Source organism: Cinclus cinclus, chromosome 3 (assembly GCF_963662255.1).
Source record: "Cinclus cinclus chromosome 3, bCinCin1.1, whole genome shotgun sequence".
Classification (NCBI taxonomy): domain Eukaryota; kingdom Metazoa; phylum Chordata; class Aves; order Passeriformes; family Cinclidae; genus Cinclus; species Cinclus cinclus.
Window position 1 is genome coordinate 79,442,472 of NC_085048.1, and position 17,523 is coordinate 79,459,994.

The window sequence follows — 17,523 nt, forward strand, 5'->3', positions numbered from 1 at the left end:
CGTTTTATTATCAGTAAGAACCTTTGCAGTATTGTGTTGGGTCTTTTTTCTGTTTGTCTTAGTTTTGGTTTTGTTCCACAAAATAAGCACATCATACTTACGTAAGCATCTCTTACAATAAAATGTCCCTTTCTGTGGCTAAGAAGGTAGATGAATTGTGTTGATGAGCACTAAAATTAGTGGCAGGTATAAAAATAGCAGGAAAGTTACAGAGTCTCTTAGTTAGCAACCTAGTTGCTGAAAGAAGTTATTCTTTCCACTTCCAATGGATACCTAGTATTTTATTAGATCTGTAGTCAATGTATTGCTTGTATGTGGGTTTTGCTGCCAATAAATAGCCATTGCTGCTTTGGCAATTATTTTGATTGAATTGCACTGACTGTTTTATGTGATTGCTTTATTCTATGTTCTGCTTTATTATATGTTCTGATAAGTCAAAACTACTTAAATTCAGTTTTAAGTGAAAGTCCATAAGGAGTGGAGACTTGCTGAACATTGTATGCAAAAGAATTAGACCCCTTTAAAGACTTTGTGAAAATTTGGCATGGGGTTGTTTTACTGGATTCACCTTTCTACTGAAAAGTGTGCTGACAGGAGAATCCTGTTGCCTGTATATAAAATATGACAGAGGTTGGATTCATTAGTGCTGAGGTAATGCCCCTTATGGAATTTAGGATAAAAAATAAATTAATGTGTGGAATTTGGTATGAGTGTGCCAAATTCTATATTTAACTAATTTTTCATTGATTATGAAGTTACTGGATTTTTATTATGATAATGTTTGTTTTATTTGGTATTTCAGGGAGCATTTGCCACTTTCTGGTGGTGTTCACTGCATTTTTAGAAATTCCCTTTGCAATAATACATGTCACATTTCTTGTGTTCACAACTCACTTGTAAGGACTGGTTGTCGTTTTTCTCCATTCTCCTCCACAGGCAGTCTTTGAACACAGCTTGGGAGAGGCAGGGGTCAATAAAATCAAAGAATGGCTGTGCTCACCTCTTTTTTTAAATGTCTTGCTTATGTATGAAACTGAACATATTGTAAGCTGATTTGTATATTTTAATGCATACATGAGGAGCAGGACAGATGAAGGATAACCTTGTAGTTCTGATACCTAACTGGAGGATTAGAGCCCTTCTTTTGTCTGTTAAATTTAAGGTAATTCCTAGATTACCTGTTTGGGAGAAGTTTGAGGTTTATTGCATTCACTCTATCATTCACATAGATAGAGTTGATAGAATTTAAAATAAAAATATTTAAATTATATGTTTGTATATCACCTTAAGGGCAACATTTGACCTCAAACCACTTGAAAATCTTTAAAAGTGATTATAGGCAGCAGAAAGTGTATCTGCTATAAATTTAATGGTACTACTAGGAAATAGTCCAACACCAACAGGTTTATATGTACACTTGGAATTAACATGGCTTTTTAAAATTGGTGTATACATCCTAATTGTGCCAGAGCTGAAAGCTTTGCCATGCAAAACTTTATGGCCCATGCAGTTTGTTGGATATTATGATTGTTCCTTTCAGTTTCAAAAGCTGTGAAACTTCCTTGTCCTTGGCAAAAAAAAAAAAAAAAAAAAAGTGTGAAAAAAAATGCAGCTTAACTGATACCACAGATGTAACAGTAAAAAGGCCAGTGGAATGTGAATTACAACAGACTTAAGCAAATGTCGGTGTGAAAAATTGTTATCTTGAGATGGACTCAGGAGACCTAACCTGGGGAGCTGCTCATAGCAGAAGGCATATTGAATCTTTCTAGGAAAACTGATCATAAGGGAAGAACATGATAGTTTTTTAAAGTGCTTGTCTGCTGTGGATGATACTGTGGTATAAATCAATTATCAAATCAATGAAAAAATTTAGGTGATGGAAGCTGAAGTTAACAATGTATTTATTGTATAAAAAGCTATGAACAATGCTTTCCAATTTCTGTGTAAAAATCTCAGAGATTTGGAAAGGTGAGACCTGAGGTCCTAGTTTTCCCTGGAAAGTTACATGGCTATGACCCTCTGTGTGACTTATGAGAACATTTAAAAATGACAAGGAAAATGCAGGACTGGAAAGAGATTTGTAATTTCTGTACAAGATTTGAATTTCCAGAAGTTGCAAAGCACCTTATGGAGAGGGTAGAAATGGTTTAAGTAGAAAATATTTCTTTTTTTTTTTTTAATTGAAAAGATCCCTATGAATTTGTAGGCAAACTGGTGTGGAGGGAACTGGATTTTGAGCTGGGCAGTAAAAAATTGTGTCTTTGTGTTTGGTCATGAGGGCTGTAAGATGAAAGCACCAATGTGAGGCATGTAGCTGCAGAGCCTGGAGCTGTTTGCATCGTGGCTTTGGGGTGGTTGTGCTGCCCGGTGGCAGAAAATCACATAAGGTCTGTACCAATGAACGTGGATGTTATCTGCAGTTCTGAATATCCTGTTCCAAAGTTGGTTTTAGCCTCTTATCTTGTTCCTGAGTCTTGGGGGAGTTGAATTATTAAAGGACATATTTTGTCTTTGAACAAGCAGCTCTCAGCAATGTCAGTGTTTGGCGTGCACAGAATACAGCAATGTTTGGCTTTTTCTTGTGGGGAGCTGACATAGGGCTCTGGTCACTGCTGCAGCTTTTCTCCCCCTAGTCTGCTTTGAGGCAGATGAAATAATTTGCACAACTCCCAAGTGCATTAGGAATTATTATGGTGCCAAAGATATTGTCCTTAGAGATTGCCTTGGAAGTTGTGACTTTGGGAATATGTCTGTTCAGAACCACTGTGCTGTAGACTTATTAATTTTTAATTTTCATATCTTCTTTTTAACCTCCCCCCATGGAGTCTTACAGGCTGTATCTGTCAGTACACATACTATTTTGTGACCCTTGTAGTTAGGGTTGCTTTTGAAGCACATATTTGGTACTTGTTCATATAGGCCTTAATATTAAAATTAATTTTAACCAAAAAGTACTTGACTAATAGCTATTTGTTGTAATTGAAAGATTATGCTTACTTTTGTGCTCATAGCACATAAGGATTCAGAATCAGTTTTAAAAGCTGCAGTTGTTGGAACATCTCCATGTTGATCCATTTTATAGCTGGGAGGTAATGGCATTTTTAAATATTCATTTTATTTTCCCAATACAAAGTCACCTGCACTGTATGTTTGCCTCCCTTTTGTTGTAAATTCTTTGAGGCATGAAATAGCTTGCCAGTTGTCTCTTATGCTCAGAAGTTAATGAATGGTTATCAGTTTATTGCAGATAATAACTTAGCTACCAACTGTAATGCATGCTTAAGCTCATTGTGTAGAATTTTCGCCTTAAGACAATATTTAATCAGTGGTTGTAGGTTTAAGAATGTCATTCCAGGCTGTGCTTTCTCCCAGGACTACACAACAGAAACCTTCTCCTCCCCTGCCATCCTGCCCCATTCTGCGAGCAAAACTTTTCTCAGCATTGAAATGCCTCCAATTTTCTCACAAACTCATAGTAGATTTTAGTAAAGTAGGTGTTTTATATTTATTTTGTGGTGACTCCTTAGTATTCATTCTGAATGATGAAAATAAATGACCTCCAGTTTTTCCTAGGTTTGTACCTATGAAATAAAGTCTGTCCTTGACATGTGTATCTCTTGTTTACTGCTGTTGGGGATGTGAGTTCACAATAAGGAAAAATAAAATCTCTGTGGACTTACCCCTGCAATTATCTCTGATTAGAATAAAGACAGAAAAAGGTTTTAATTTTGTTCAGCTTGTATGACTTCTAGAATTGGTAATTTCCAAAAGTGGATTTTTTTTTTTGTTTACGTATATTTTCTTTTTATGCATACGTGTGCTTCTTATGCAATAAAAAATTCTGGATTACTTTTAATTGGGAGAATTATGTTCACTTAAACTTATCTTATAACTGAAATATATAAAAATTTATCTTTGAACAATCTTTAAAAATTTAGTTCTTAATTTTGCAAAGTTATTTCCCAATCAATTTTAGATTAATTACAAAAATGCATTCATCCCTTTTCTTGAATTTTATTTTAAAGTTACTGAGGTTATATTTAACAATTTAATATGGTGTGCATTTGAGGAAACAAGTTTCTACTAAAGCAATGCAGCAATGCTGGTGCTCTGTGCAAGGTAATATGGTGGTGGTAGGCCATCAAATGGATCCTTTACTTAATGACATTTACCACAAAACTTTGTACAGTGTTGGCTTCATGATCAGGCTTTTGGAGGAACCCTTCAAATCAAAGTTATATCTTTTTCTATTTTAAAAGTCTCATAGCAGATACTGGAAAAGCATTCAAAACATTTGGACTCTCTTCTTGCTTTGTACTTACTAGTTTTTCATGTGTTGCATAATTGTGTGTGTTGACAAAGCCTCACTTGCAGGAGATTGGCTCTGAGATGTGTGCAGCACCAGCACTGTATGTCGATGTGACTGTTGTTCCTAGAGAACTGTCCACCAGGAGCCATGTTTTCCTGTTACTCAGTCTAGTTCCTTAGCCTGTCTCAGCAGCAGACTTGGAACCAAATGTCCCTTCTCCTCATACTGAAAGATTGTAAACTGCTTAGTTATGCTGTGGGGCTGGGGGACGCCGGTGCAGCAGCACCCTTGTGCTTTGCTGTAAACCCCCTGAAGTGGTATTTAGGTCATGCTGTGAGAGGTGCTGCTGGGTGTGGAGGGTGTGCAGGTGCTCTACCTTGTTTCTGGATTATCTGCTCCAATCAGAGCCTAACCTTCAGGAACTGTGCTTCCCTTGCACCACGTGAATTCAGCTGTTGGGGTTTCACCAATGACCAAGGTCCTTCTGTGGCTTGTCTTTTTTGGGGGGGCATTCACAGCCAAATGTTTCAAAGAGAGGGCAAAGATATGTCCTGGTTCGTTGTGTAAACAAAGTTGTTTCACAATAAGATGAAGGGTTTTTCCAAGATGTGAAGAGAAGCCATTTCTGGCTGAACACAGGTAGTAGGAGCCCAGGGAATGAACATTCAAGAGGTTCAATATAGTTTGAAGAAGTGAATAGACATGACTGGGACTTAAAATATGCCTGGAGAATAATTTGCAATAACCTTAATTGTAGAGAAAAAAGCCCCTAGCTAAACAAACAAACAAACAAACAAATCCAGAATTAAATTGCTTTTCTATGTTTTGTGAAAGCATTATTCTGCTTTGCTTTTCTTTTTTTTTTTTTGAAGAAAAAATCTTTTGTCTAATTGACAATTTTAAGTTGCATTTGACTAACATTCCTCCTAAACTCACTTTAAATACTCAACATTAGAAAAGCTAGTTTGTCTAAAAAGTCTTAGTAGTGTGATTAGGTTTCTTAATTGCATGCTCAGTTTCACTGAAAAGATGATGATTAAAAAAATCCATAACAGAAAGAGTGTTTAGTTAGGCTGTAAGACTTAGACAACATCATCTTTCTTGACAGATGTTGAATTTCTCTGTGTACATAAGTTTAAAATTTAAAAAAAGGAGAATTTGTAAATTAAGCTTGTTTACCCACCTGCAAAATGGCCAGCAGCAAGAGAAGCAAGTGAAACCCACCAAAATTTAACTCTGGCTTCATGATACTTTGGTTTTGTTTTCTAGGTGGCCAAAGTACACTTGTGTGTCTCTTTCCAACAGAATAGGACCTGGTGTTCTACAGCACTAATTTTGGTTGGTGCCTTCTACATGCTTCAACTAATCTGAAATTTGAAATTATGCTCTATTTTAAAGATATTTTTGCAGTTGCAATCAGATTTCTCAGCAAGAATTAGGTTTGTAGCTTTCTATTCTCTATGAATGCAAGGTCTGACCTTGGGAGGTGTTTGGGTGTGTCCACTCCTGTTGAAGGGATTAGACATTGGGCAGAAAGTACAGGAGATGGGTTATCTTGTAGGAATGAGCCATTTCACTTCATTTCACTTCATTTCAATCAGTATTTGAACTCAAGTTTCAGGAAATGAGTGCTTACTCTTGCCATTTAGTTTCTATAAGATGCTGCAATGAATTGGAAAATTATTCTTCAAGAATACATGAACATCTGTTACAGTACTAGTGAAATGTGCATTTCACATGCCTGGCACAAGAAAAATAAGTCCTTTAGACTCTATTTTGGAGTTGCTTTTTTTATTTAAGCCATTCAACATTTTTCTTTTCCCTCTTAAATTTTTCCCCTCTTATTTGTAGAAGACCTAAAAGTAAGCCTGCAGCATTTTTCTGCAGGACAGTAGGATCTTTAAACAATTAATTTGCTAAAGTTACTTCTGATTAAAATGTGGACTGTGAATTTGGATTTTGCTTAGAAAATCAAGTTTAAATTTTAAAGCCTTTATGTACAGGAAGATATCTTAGTTTTTTTTTATTCCCTCCTGTTTTTGTGAACTATTCTGTATAACATTTTGTGACTACAAAATGCTCTTAAACTGGGAACCTCTTATGCTGAAGTGTTTAAAAATACTGTAGATATGAACTATCATTTAAAGCTCTGTACCTACCTGAGAAATAAATATTTATTTGGTCTGGCTATTGATGCTTGGTGCATTTGTTGATTATTCTGCCAGCTAAGAAATGAATTTGCTAATGAGAAACAAAATGACTATAAAGAATGGTATTATTAAGGATGAGTTAGACTCTGAAAAAGGTGTGCAGATTCGACTTAAAACCCCTCCTACTTTGGAATATATGATATAGGATATAAAATTTGCATACTCTGTCACTCTGTGAAATAACAAGTAAACTGTGACTAGAAAAAAACTAAATTGTGGATTTTATTAAGTCAAAATTAGGTGTTATCATAGTCTTGCATGTTTAGTTGTAACAGGCTGTGTACAAAATCTCTCTATATCAGCTGTGGTTGCTATGAATAACTGAGTATGTTTCACATCATTTTTCTCTATGTGATCCCTTCCATGATCATAGAATTTTCTGTGAAATGATTTTGGTGGCTCAGAATTAATTTAAGGCATACAGAGTGGAGTGGAACAGTTACATGATCATGTGACACTTGTGTGAGGAAAGATTGATTTGATAAAAAAAGACTTTGCCAGCTGTTTTTCTTTCTGCTCACAGATGTCTTATTATGTTTATGGATTTTAAGGGATTTGAATGTTGCAGGAGTTTTGTCTTACCTTCTGCCAGAAGTAGCTTTCAGAAGTAGAATTCAGTGCCAGTTCTAGTGAAAAGATGTTCATTCTTTGTGGTTGTCATATATACCAGGAAAAAAAGAAAAGTTGGTGTGCCATAGAGAGAGACAAAACTTTTATTTAGCTTTAACTTTGCAATTCAGAACTATTTTCCTTAGACTAGTTTCTATCATGAAATATTATGTATTCTTCAGCTGTTCTGTGGTAACTTGTAGCATCCTACTCTGTGGTAAAACAAATTATATAAAAAAGGTAACAATTCTGATAAAGGAAATCCGTTGCTGACTTGTAAATTATAAACGGGGCGGGGGGGGGGGGGGGGGAAGTGTTTTTCAGCTGTAATTGGTTGCATTCTGGAAGCATAGGGGAACCTAGGCTAAAATAGTGCAAGAGCAATCACGTTTGTGAGCAAAATAAAATATGTTATTAAAAGAGAATGTGCCTGGTATCTTATGAAAAGGTTTGTGGGGCACAGGAGTCCACAGAGGAATAGGCTCAAGAACTGAAAGCTGAAGGGACACAACGTGGTGGGTACTGCTGCTGTTGCTGCGATTTAAAATTGTTTTTTGTTTATTGAGAGTAAATTTTAGTAAGCAATGCGATGCTACCTCATCTGGAGCTGTCATAATGTCCCCTCTTACATGATGCCTAGAGGCACCCCAGATTACATCCTATTTAAAAAACCCCAAAACTTAACACAAAATAGAACCAAAAATGCAGAATACATTACTTGCTTTCTGTTGTACTAAGCATCCTTTAATGGTGTGTCTTAAAGATGCACAAACCTCTCTTCCCACCCCACTAATAGCTTGATTGGAAGTAGCAGGACTGCAGTCTACCTTTCAGCCATGTTCCATTCCACTGTGCTGTGTTATTTCAGGACTGACAGGGGAAATCTTATTCTGCTGCTTGTCTTTCAGAACAGTGTGAACCTTGCATCTGTCTTGGCTCACTGAACCGATTTCCAGTTGCCTGTAATTGCATCCAGAAATGTTTGTGAGTTAGAACACTTGATGAAGTAAAGGTAGATTTTGCATACCAAAACTTCCCCTCTGCAGCCCACCTGGAGTATCCTGAAATGATAGGAAATTTCAGCTGGCCTTCTGGAATAACACTGGGAAAAAATGCATTGCAGTAGATTGTTGCAGAAATGACGCAAAGGAAGTGATTGCAGGAAGGTCTAAGAAACCCTGTTTTGTTGGAACTAAATGGAGCTAAAGAACTGGATATATGCATCATGGCTAGGACTTTGCAGCCTGGCAGTAACTGGTGGCCCAAGGGTAGGGTAAGATTGATGGCTCGCTCATTCTATTGCCTGTTCCCATCAGGTGCAATGTGGTTAACAGCCTCAAGGCTTCCCCTTTAATACTAAAAAAGAAACAGAGCAAACTGCGCTTTGTTTCTTCTTGATTAGTGTATGAACATTGGAGTTGACTTCCCTTAGATGTTGGATCTGGGCTTCATCATATGCGGATTGTCCTGGGTGTGTTTGTTAAATTGTGTTTATTTTGCAACTTCCTTAGCTGTTTCTGATGTTGCATGGATCCCATTTTCCCGAGTCAGTTATGAATTTTAATGGTAATTTTTTACATGAAATTTTGTGGTAGTTCATGCATGTCTGATTTTAGATATACTAGAATTATTATCTAAGCTGATGCTATGGTTGTCCTCTCGTACAGAACAATCCAAATCAATGACAATTAATGCAAATTTATTCAAAGATTATGGGGAGTACTACAAGATGTGTTTATAGCTTCAAGTCATCTGTATTCATAGTCCATCACATGCAGTGTTTCTGCTGATCTGAACGATGGGAATAGTCCCATTAGAGGAGACAATTTTGATTTCTTCTAAGCCCTGTGAGAAGTGAACTCTCTGTTTCTTGTGTACCTGTTAGGAATTATTAAGGGCTTCCTTGGGAGAAGCCAGCAGGATGTTGTTTTAATAAGAGGTCAGCAATGAGGCTGTGCTGTTCACTGGGTGCCAGCAGTACAGCACTTAACCTGGCTTTTGGGTGCTCTGCAGGGGACAAAGTAGTGACAAGTATCTGGACTATGGTTTCCAATTACTTTTTGGTATGGGGTTTATGTGAGAAACAATAAAAAGTAAAGGTTGGGTTTCAAACTCTGTTACCTTTGTTGCGTTAGGTATTTGTTAGAAGTCTACTTCTGAGTAAAAGCAGTAACTTTTAAATGCATACAGATATCTGTGTGCATTTTCAGATTTGTTCAAAATCCAGAATGTTTTGGGAACTGATGAAAATAACTGGTAGAAGTAAACTTTAGCTCTATGCCTAAGGTATGGGTCTTGAGTCTGAAAACTGGATTGGTTTGGTAATGAAAGACAAAGTGTGAAGTAGTCTTGGTAGAATAAAACTCAGATTTCAGCTAGTGTAGGCTGACCAGAATTGTGTACTATGCTAAGAGTAGTATTTCTTTTAAAGTCCTGAGTTGTCTTTTGGTGCTGTTAGAAGATTTGCTTCTAATTGTTAAATTGTAGGATTTTCATTCCTTGGATGCCAAGTTATTTGTAGGTGCTCACACAGTGATGCAGTCTCTGTGGTGCTAATCACCAGTTTGGGTATCAGTGGCCCTTACAGCACTGCATGGTGGCCAACAAGGTTTGGAGTCCCACAGGTATTTCCTGGTTTAGAAAGGTCAGCTTTAGTTTGCCAGAGAAAACTTTGTGTTCAGATATTAGAATTTCTTTTGTTGTGCAACTGATATTTCAAATACAGTACTGCATTAAAAAAGCCAGACTTGAGACTGTCTGTGAAAAGTCATCTGTGATTACAAAATGAAGACATTTTCAAGAGTATACTTATAATAGTAGGGGAAAAAAAAGATAATTTGGTTTTGAGTTAAGTACATTAATCCTGGGTAATATATTTAGTCTTGGGCAATAAATTTACTCAGATTAAGTATTGTTCTTAATTTCTTTCATTAAGAAAACTGTCTTTGTGAGAACATAATGATTGACTTTGATGTGGTCATTCTTCCACTGAAGCAGGATTTTTTTCCCTTAAAAAGCAGATTTAAACTTGTAATCAGTCTTTAGAGTATGGAAAGTGCAATAGTGACTATAAATGGGAAATTTTGACCTTCTAGGCATCCCACAACTGCTGTCATCGTGTTAGATCTTCCAAATAAATAGATAAAATTCCAAGATTGATGGACAGTCTGAAGTATTTATATATTCTTTTAAAGGTTGTAATGTTTGTCAAGTGCTAACACTGTGTATTTTTTGTCATATGGCTTTAGTGTATTTTTAGGAGGTGCATTTTATTTTGATGAAAGTAGTAAGTTTTGCATGGATATTAAATACTTTGTGCAACAGAGCTTGTTAGCAGTATATTTTAAAAGTGCAATTAGGCAAATTTAAAATGAGAATCGAAGTTGTACTTTTTGTTTGCTTTTAATTTGTGGCAGATATCTGTTGCCAGTGTTCTTTTAAGAATGGACTATTCATGATACTTAAAAGAATTTGAAGATATGCAAATGCACAAGTTTTTTTCTACTGTTACTGTTTTTGATCTTACTCCTGGTTGGTCTCAGTAATCATACCTTACATGAGTTGAAATTCATGCCAGTGTAGGGGCTTTAATAAATACTTCCTTACTCAGGGCCTTCATACTTCTATTTAGACTTTGAATATTTTCCCCCTACATATTTTTTCTTGTTAAAATATGTCTTGCTTTGTTAATTAAGTTTATAGAAGGAAGTACAATGGTGCCGTGTGAAGGCAAATTCCGTCAGGCTCAGGGTGGGCTAAGCCCCTCTGCTCAGGGTTTTGCTGAGGTGTTAGATACAAAATTTGAAGTAGCTGAGATGGAGCATTAAGTGGAGAAGTTTTTCTGGAGGGACGTGTGTGCTTTAGTTTGAGTGGGGTGGCACAGCACACTGGCCAATAGTGTAATGGACCATGTGTGCAGCAGCTTGCTGGGATGGAGGGGTGAGATGTGAGAGAGAGCAAGGGTAGAGGAGCTTGTTGTGCAAAAAAGTACTTCAAGAAGGGCTCTTTCTGTGTGTGTAGCTAAGGAATGGTTACCAGATGATCTGGTCACATCCAAGATATATTTTTATACCTAAACGCCACTGGAGGAAGATGGAATGTTGAATTCTTTGGAGGGGGAGGCTTATGGTCATATAGGTACTGCACATTTTGTCTAAAAAGCGGTAAGATTTGTTCTTAGAGTAAAACTTGTTGTAAATATGAATGTATGTAAAATAAATATATGTAAATATATATCTGACAACCAGTATATATTTATCTGAATTTAACTTTTCCTGTCTTTTGTCCAAATTTTAGATCAATTTGATTTAGACAGACATGTTCTGGGTTCATGAAGCTACAGTGAAAAAAAACTGATTGAGAGATGCATCTTGACTTCTAGTGGTCAGGATTATGGCAGTAAAAGTAGTTACATAGTTATTGAGCTGTGTGGATTTTTCTGTAATCTCAGGGAGATAAGGGAGATATTGGTTGCTCTCTGGTTAAAATTAGGATGTAGGTAATATACTTAATGGAAAGATTTATCAATTTAAAACAGACCAGCAGAGGGTTTCTACTGTTAGGATAGTGAAGTCAGCCTATGCTCTGTTCAGCCTATGCTCTGAACAGCCTAAGGCTCTGTTCTCAGTATCAGTTCTGCTGTATTTGCAGGTTTTCTAAGGTCTGCATTGTAGGTACATGGTTCCTGTGGTTGGGACTGTTCAAATCCTTTCCTTTACTTTCCGCCTGGACTGCTTAACTCTTCCAGAGCTTCTACGTTGATATCTCATTCAAGTGTTTGAATTGTTTTACTCTTTGAAATCTGACTATCTTTGCATGGCTTCAAATTTTTTCCAAAGTACATTTAAACTAGCAGTGGTTAAATGTTTTTGGTTTTGATGTAGTAGGCTTATCTTTTGCATTTTGTGTTATATTGCCCTTTTGTTTTCCAAATATCTAAACATTCCTGAGAATGGTCCCTTCCTAACTTCAATAACCTTCATCATAACCTCCTGAACTTTTTAGTATGGTTATGTTCAATCATTCTCTGATTTCCATGAAACTGAGAGCTGGTGTGTTTCTTGCTTTCATTGTCCTGTACATTAGAGTATGATATTTGACTAATTAAATTTATCTGCTTTTCTTCTCTAAGTATGTACTTCTCATCATTTAATAATTGTTTTCAGAAGATCTTATTAGAACTTTTGTAATGATGAGGGCAACTTCCATATGTAAAGCTACTTGGATCCTTCTTTGTAGGACAATTTAAACTAGAAATTCAGGAGTAAAATGAAAATAATGAAAAAAAACCAAAAAACAAAAAATCCCCCAAACCCTAAAGTTCTGTTAACCCTAAAGTTCAGTTAACACTGTTGTACCAGTGTTCCATGTTATGAAGATTTTAGGTTGTTGGTCAGTTTTAACGTCTTAAAAATATAAGCTGAGCTGGGGAGTTGAACAGTGCTAAATATTTATAGCAGAGGAAAGTCAATAACTTTAGGAAAATGAAGTATTATGGGCTCTTTTTTTTTGAGGTTTCCAAGCCCTGAAAAAGGGTTAACCCAGATATTTAAACTTGCTTATTAAATAGCATGTGGTTTCTCAATAAATTATTCACTTTTGCTCCTACTTGGAACTTTTAAAATATGTAAGAGTAATGCATTTTGCTGTAAGTAAATTTTGGAGCAGTTGCATTTGCATGCTATATTAGTTGTTTATGATTTTTTTGGGTGAATTATGGTATTTTTGAAGTATAATTGGACAAAATTAGTTTTCCTTTCCCCTCACCTTTGTTCCTGAAGGTTTTCCAGTTTTTAAACTAAAGATTTAAAGGATCTTTTTTTTTGTCTTACAAAATCAGATGCAGTTGACTAATTTTTTTTAAACATCCGTCTTGTAACCCCATCTATTTTATATTCTATTGACTAAAACAAAATGCTTGTACGTAAATCAGTCTCTGTGCTCTTGATTATTGTGGGTAGTGATGCAGGGCCCAAGTCTAATAGAAATTGCAGGGAAGAAGTCAATTGAGTTTCGACAGGGGTCATGTAGGATCCATAAACTCCCACGGGGCAGTTACCAAAGATGTAACTGTATGCAATGGAGCATAACAGAGCTAATGCCTTTTACTTACTGACTCTTGATTGAACAATTAGTTTGACAGTGGTCACCATGCACTTTGCCCTTATTAGATAGGTTTGATAGTACAAACAATCTTACAAGACGTTTATAAGCTTCAAGGTGATTTTAAGTTCACAGGTAGTTTTCCCAAAGCAGTGCTTACGTATCAATTATCACAGACTTTACTTTTGCCTTCTTGGGTTTAACTCAAGCTCAATGTGTTTGTTCTTGATACTATCACTGCTTTGTGAAACCCAAAAATTATGGGTTTGCCAACTCCCATTTTAAATCTTTGTTTTAACTGGTTAGTTGGGCTGCTGCCATAGGGCCCCTAGAAAAAGGAGAAGGAATAAATGTACTGTATGTATTGATGTCTGTATGTGTGTTCATTTTTGAACAAAAATTACCTTAGGACTGACTCATTTTTGTTAAATAGTGGAAAAAAGAAATTCAGGTTATAATTATCAGGCATATCCTTTAAAGTAATATCTCTTGTATTCTTTTAAAAATGGTTAAAAATATTGGCTATTTATTTTGGGGGCATTTGCCTAAGCTCTTTATGCCTGCAATTAATATTTACTAATTATACTACTTTCATGGTGAGAACATTACCGTAATAATAATCCTTATGGCAAAAATAGCATATGACACATAACTTTTGTTCTGTACAGTATAAATCTTGTTGAACTTGTTCACTCTAAGTTTACAAGTGGTATAATAATGTGTCATCTCATTCAGTGTTTGTGCTTTGAACCAATGTTATACTGTCTGTCTCATGTTCAGATAGGGAAACAGGCAGGAAAACTCGAAGCTGTGCACCATTTTCAATGGAAACTTTAACAGATTGCCTTTTAAATTAGTTATAACTTTTAAATATATAAAGTATTTCTGGCCAAGTGTGGTTAGACAGTAAATATTTGAGAGATTTCAGTATGCACATATGTTGCAATGTTGAATGTAAGAGTATTCAGTGAAACAAAGTAACTTTAGTCAGCTCCACATCTGGATATAAGTTCAGATAATAATTTTACTTCTTTTTGGAGCAGGAATGTAATTATTTTGATGCAGTTCTTACATAGCAGATGAGTTCTTAATTTAGATGCATTTGAAACTCAGTTTAGTTGCAAATCATTCCTGTCTTCTACAAAAGAGTCGAGTTAGCAACATTTTTTCTTCTGATAGAAGTATGGGCTTTTATCACCTGCAGCTGTTGACTCATCATCAGCTTTCTGTGAAATCCAAATCTACATATATATTTGAAGAAAACTGTACTTTAAAAAAAATAAAATAAAAATACATTCCGAGTGAAACCAGACCTCTGTAGAATAAAAGCGGGCTGTAAGGACACCCTGTTTCACAGTTAAGGCACCTGAACTATAACTCTCCTACCTGGGAGCAGCACTACTGAATCCTGCCCCGTGAGGAGGACCTTGCTTGCAAACACTGAGGTGTGGGTGAGCACACAGACAGAGAGGAAAGATGTTGGAATTGTGGACACAATAAAACCCCAAACAGCGTTTCAAAACCACAGGGGTGAAGGTCAGTACTTCTGCCTGAGACCAGTTTCTGTTTGTTCACTGGGCAGCCACAGAAGAGCTGGCAGTATTTGCTGCACCAGGCTGGTGCTGCTCCCCTCCCTCTCTCTCTCCTTTCTGTGTGCCCATCCTCTTTATCTGGTGGTGCCATTAGGGCTCATGTCTGCCCTCTGTGCAAGCTGGTGCCCTTCACATTAGTCTTCTTTGCATGGTGGAATGTCCCATTTCATGGCACCTTTCAGAAAGCTTTTACATACCCAGTGCTACATAGATGGCATTTGCAGACAAGGTAACAATCACACCCTTGAAATGAGCAGTGTAGGCAGCAGTAAAAGTTATATTTATATATATATATCAGTGTTTTTTGATGACATGATTTTTTTTTCCCCAAATTTTAGAGTATCTAAAAAATTAGAGAAGGTGTGGTGTAACTGTGTGGAAATTAATGCTTCTCGATTACTTCAACTTTGTCTCTTATAGGGGATGTCTTTTGCTCCTGAATAATTATAAATCATTGGATGCAAATGGAATAATGTGAAAATAGCAGTGATACGTGCAACGATTCTCTGTCCTTGTTATCTTAAATTCATTGTCTTTATTTTTTTTTTATTCTAATCATCTTGCTGCTAGATTAAGGTTGTCTTTGAGAATTCTTGCATTCAACCCTCCATACATAAGTAGTAGATACCTAGTTTTCTCTTCTACTTGACCAGAGAGAACAAAGAAATTTTAGTGTGGATTATTTCTTGTTATCATTGATAGCAAATGGTTGAATGCAGACCCAGAATCTATGATAATAAGGTAATCTGTTTCCATTTGCAGTAGGCTTTTATTATTCATTCTTTGTAAGCCATTTAGGAAGGAGTATGGGCTACCATTGATTAGTCTGTAATTAGTGCTCACAGGCAGTATGGTTGGAGCTATGTTGGAAGGGAAAATTTATCAGTTTCTAAAAGCTGCATGACTTGTGTGGAGGAACTAAAGGATTCCAAAGTCTACTAAATTGCCATGTTTATCATCTACCTAAATGCTACTGTGAGCTCTGCTTTATGTGCAACCGTTCCTCAAAGTGAGGCAGGAGTATCATGTGTTATATTCATAACAGATTGAACATGAGGCAATTATCAGTGAGCCATTTGATGCTGAAGCTTATTCCCTAAATCAGGAAGCTAGAAACAGGTATTCTGTAACAGATTGGGAAAAGGCTTTTCAAAATGACCACATCATCTGTACAGCAGAGCATCTGTACAACCTTCAGGCAATCATTCATATACATTAGTGAGAGCATCAGTCTTTGTGTGACTCCTGTGGGGCATGCAAACACAGCTCAACTGTTATTTTGCAGAGGGATTTTCTTGCCAAATTTTATTAAAATAAATCATGGGGTAACACACAAATGGAGCTGAGATGAAATGCTGAAAAAGCCTGTCTGTGAGTCTGCCTTACTGCTCTCACTTGTATTTGTTCTAAAGTTTGTTTTCCAGTAAATATCCAACCTTCACAGGTTAGCTGCATTTGTCTTTCTTTAAAGTAGTTCTCGGTGTAGCTTTAAATTTAATCAAGCTGCCTAATGTGTAATGCCAGTGCTACTGACAGGGCTTGGTGATAGTGTTGGTGTTTGAGCTCATTAAAGCCTCCAGCACATAAGAGGATTTTGTGGCAGCAGTGACTGGTTGCAAGAGAAATTTGGAGTGCTCCAAATTGCACCTGTGGAAGAAGGAGAGGCAGCATGTCCTTGGTGAGCAGGGTTATGTGTCCATCTGCGCAGTTGTGTGCATTTCCTGTGGTATTCACTCACCAAACAGTGGTTGGAAGGCAGAGGACTGAAGGTGGTGTAGCTCTGACTCTGGACACATTGCCTTTCTCTGCAAATGCTGGTCTGCTGCCAGGGTGGGTGATCAACATCTGTGGCTCTTCCTCTAAATCGCTGCCCTGGGTTCTTTTGAACTTGGGTTTTTTAAAGTTGCATGGTTTTCTTGTCTGCCTCTTTATTCCTTGCATTTGCTTGATGCTTTTACCTTGTTTCCTATTTCATTCTCTATTTTGTTGCTCTCCAAACAAATAAAAGTTTAATTCCTCCTGAAATATGAGTTCAGAATTGAAACTGATGCTACAGTATTTAAAAGTTTTCAAGAATTTATGACAGTGATCTAATGCCTCTTCATGCACTGTGGAAAATAATCAGTTGCATAGAACTCAAAACAATGAAGTGAGTGAAATTCATTGATACCTGTTCATTTAGAGGTTCAGTTGAATCTACAAGTGATCAGCTGCAGGGGAGAAAATAAAGAATTCCCCCTGAGCCCCCACAAAATGAGGGCCAGAGGAGGATTTGGAGAAATCTGTCTTTCATAATTGCAAATATGATATCAGAAAAGATAATCTTCAGTGTGAGAATGTAGATTTTGAGATTGCATCTTGTATTTAAGCTGTAAGTGACACTTGAAGATCTGTAGTTAAATATATTATCTTCTTTTTACTGTGAATAGATGCTGTCTTAAAATTATGTATTGTAGTAAAGATTTGTATAATTATAGTTTGTCTTCATAGTTTTGTATCTTGAGCATGGAAAAAAACATTGATTCATACAAGTTTTCTAACAGGTCAGTGATCATTGGCAAGTGTTGCGTGTCTAGTGTAATATCAAAATCAATTTTGGATATTCTGAATCTGTTAACCTGTGTAACCTTTTCTTTCCTTTTTTTGGTATGATGAATGGAGGGATCTCTGTCACAAGCCCCCAGAGTTGTTGTATATG

At 36.5% G+C, this 17,523-nt stretch overlaps 1 protein-coding gene across 1 annotated transcript in view; it reads left to right on the top strand.

Moving 5' to 3' along the window:
- The window catches only part of SMYD3 (SET and MYND domain containing 3), a 388,177-nt gene that overhangs the window by 9,892 nt on the left and 360,762 nt on the right, over nt 1-17,523 (top strand). Inside the window, 1 exon segment of the mRNA XM_062489198.1 lies at nt 3,495-3,497. Coding sequence (XP_062345182.1) covers nt 3,495-3,497 — 3 coding nt within the window.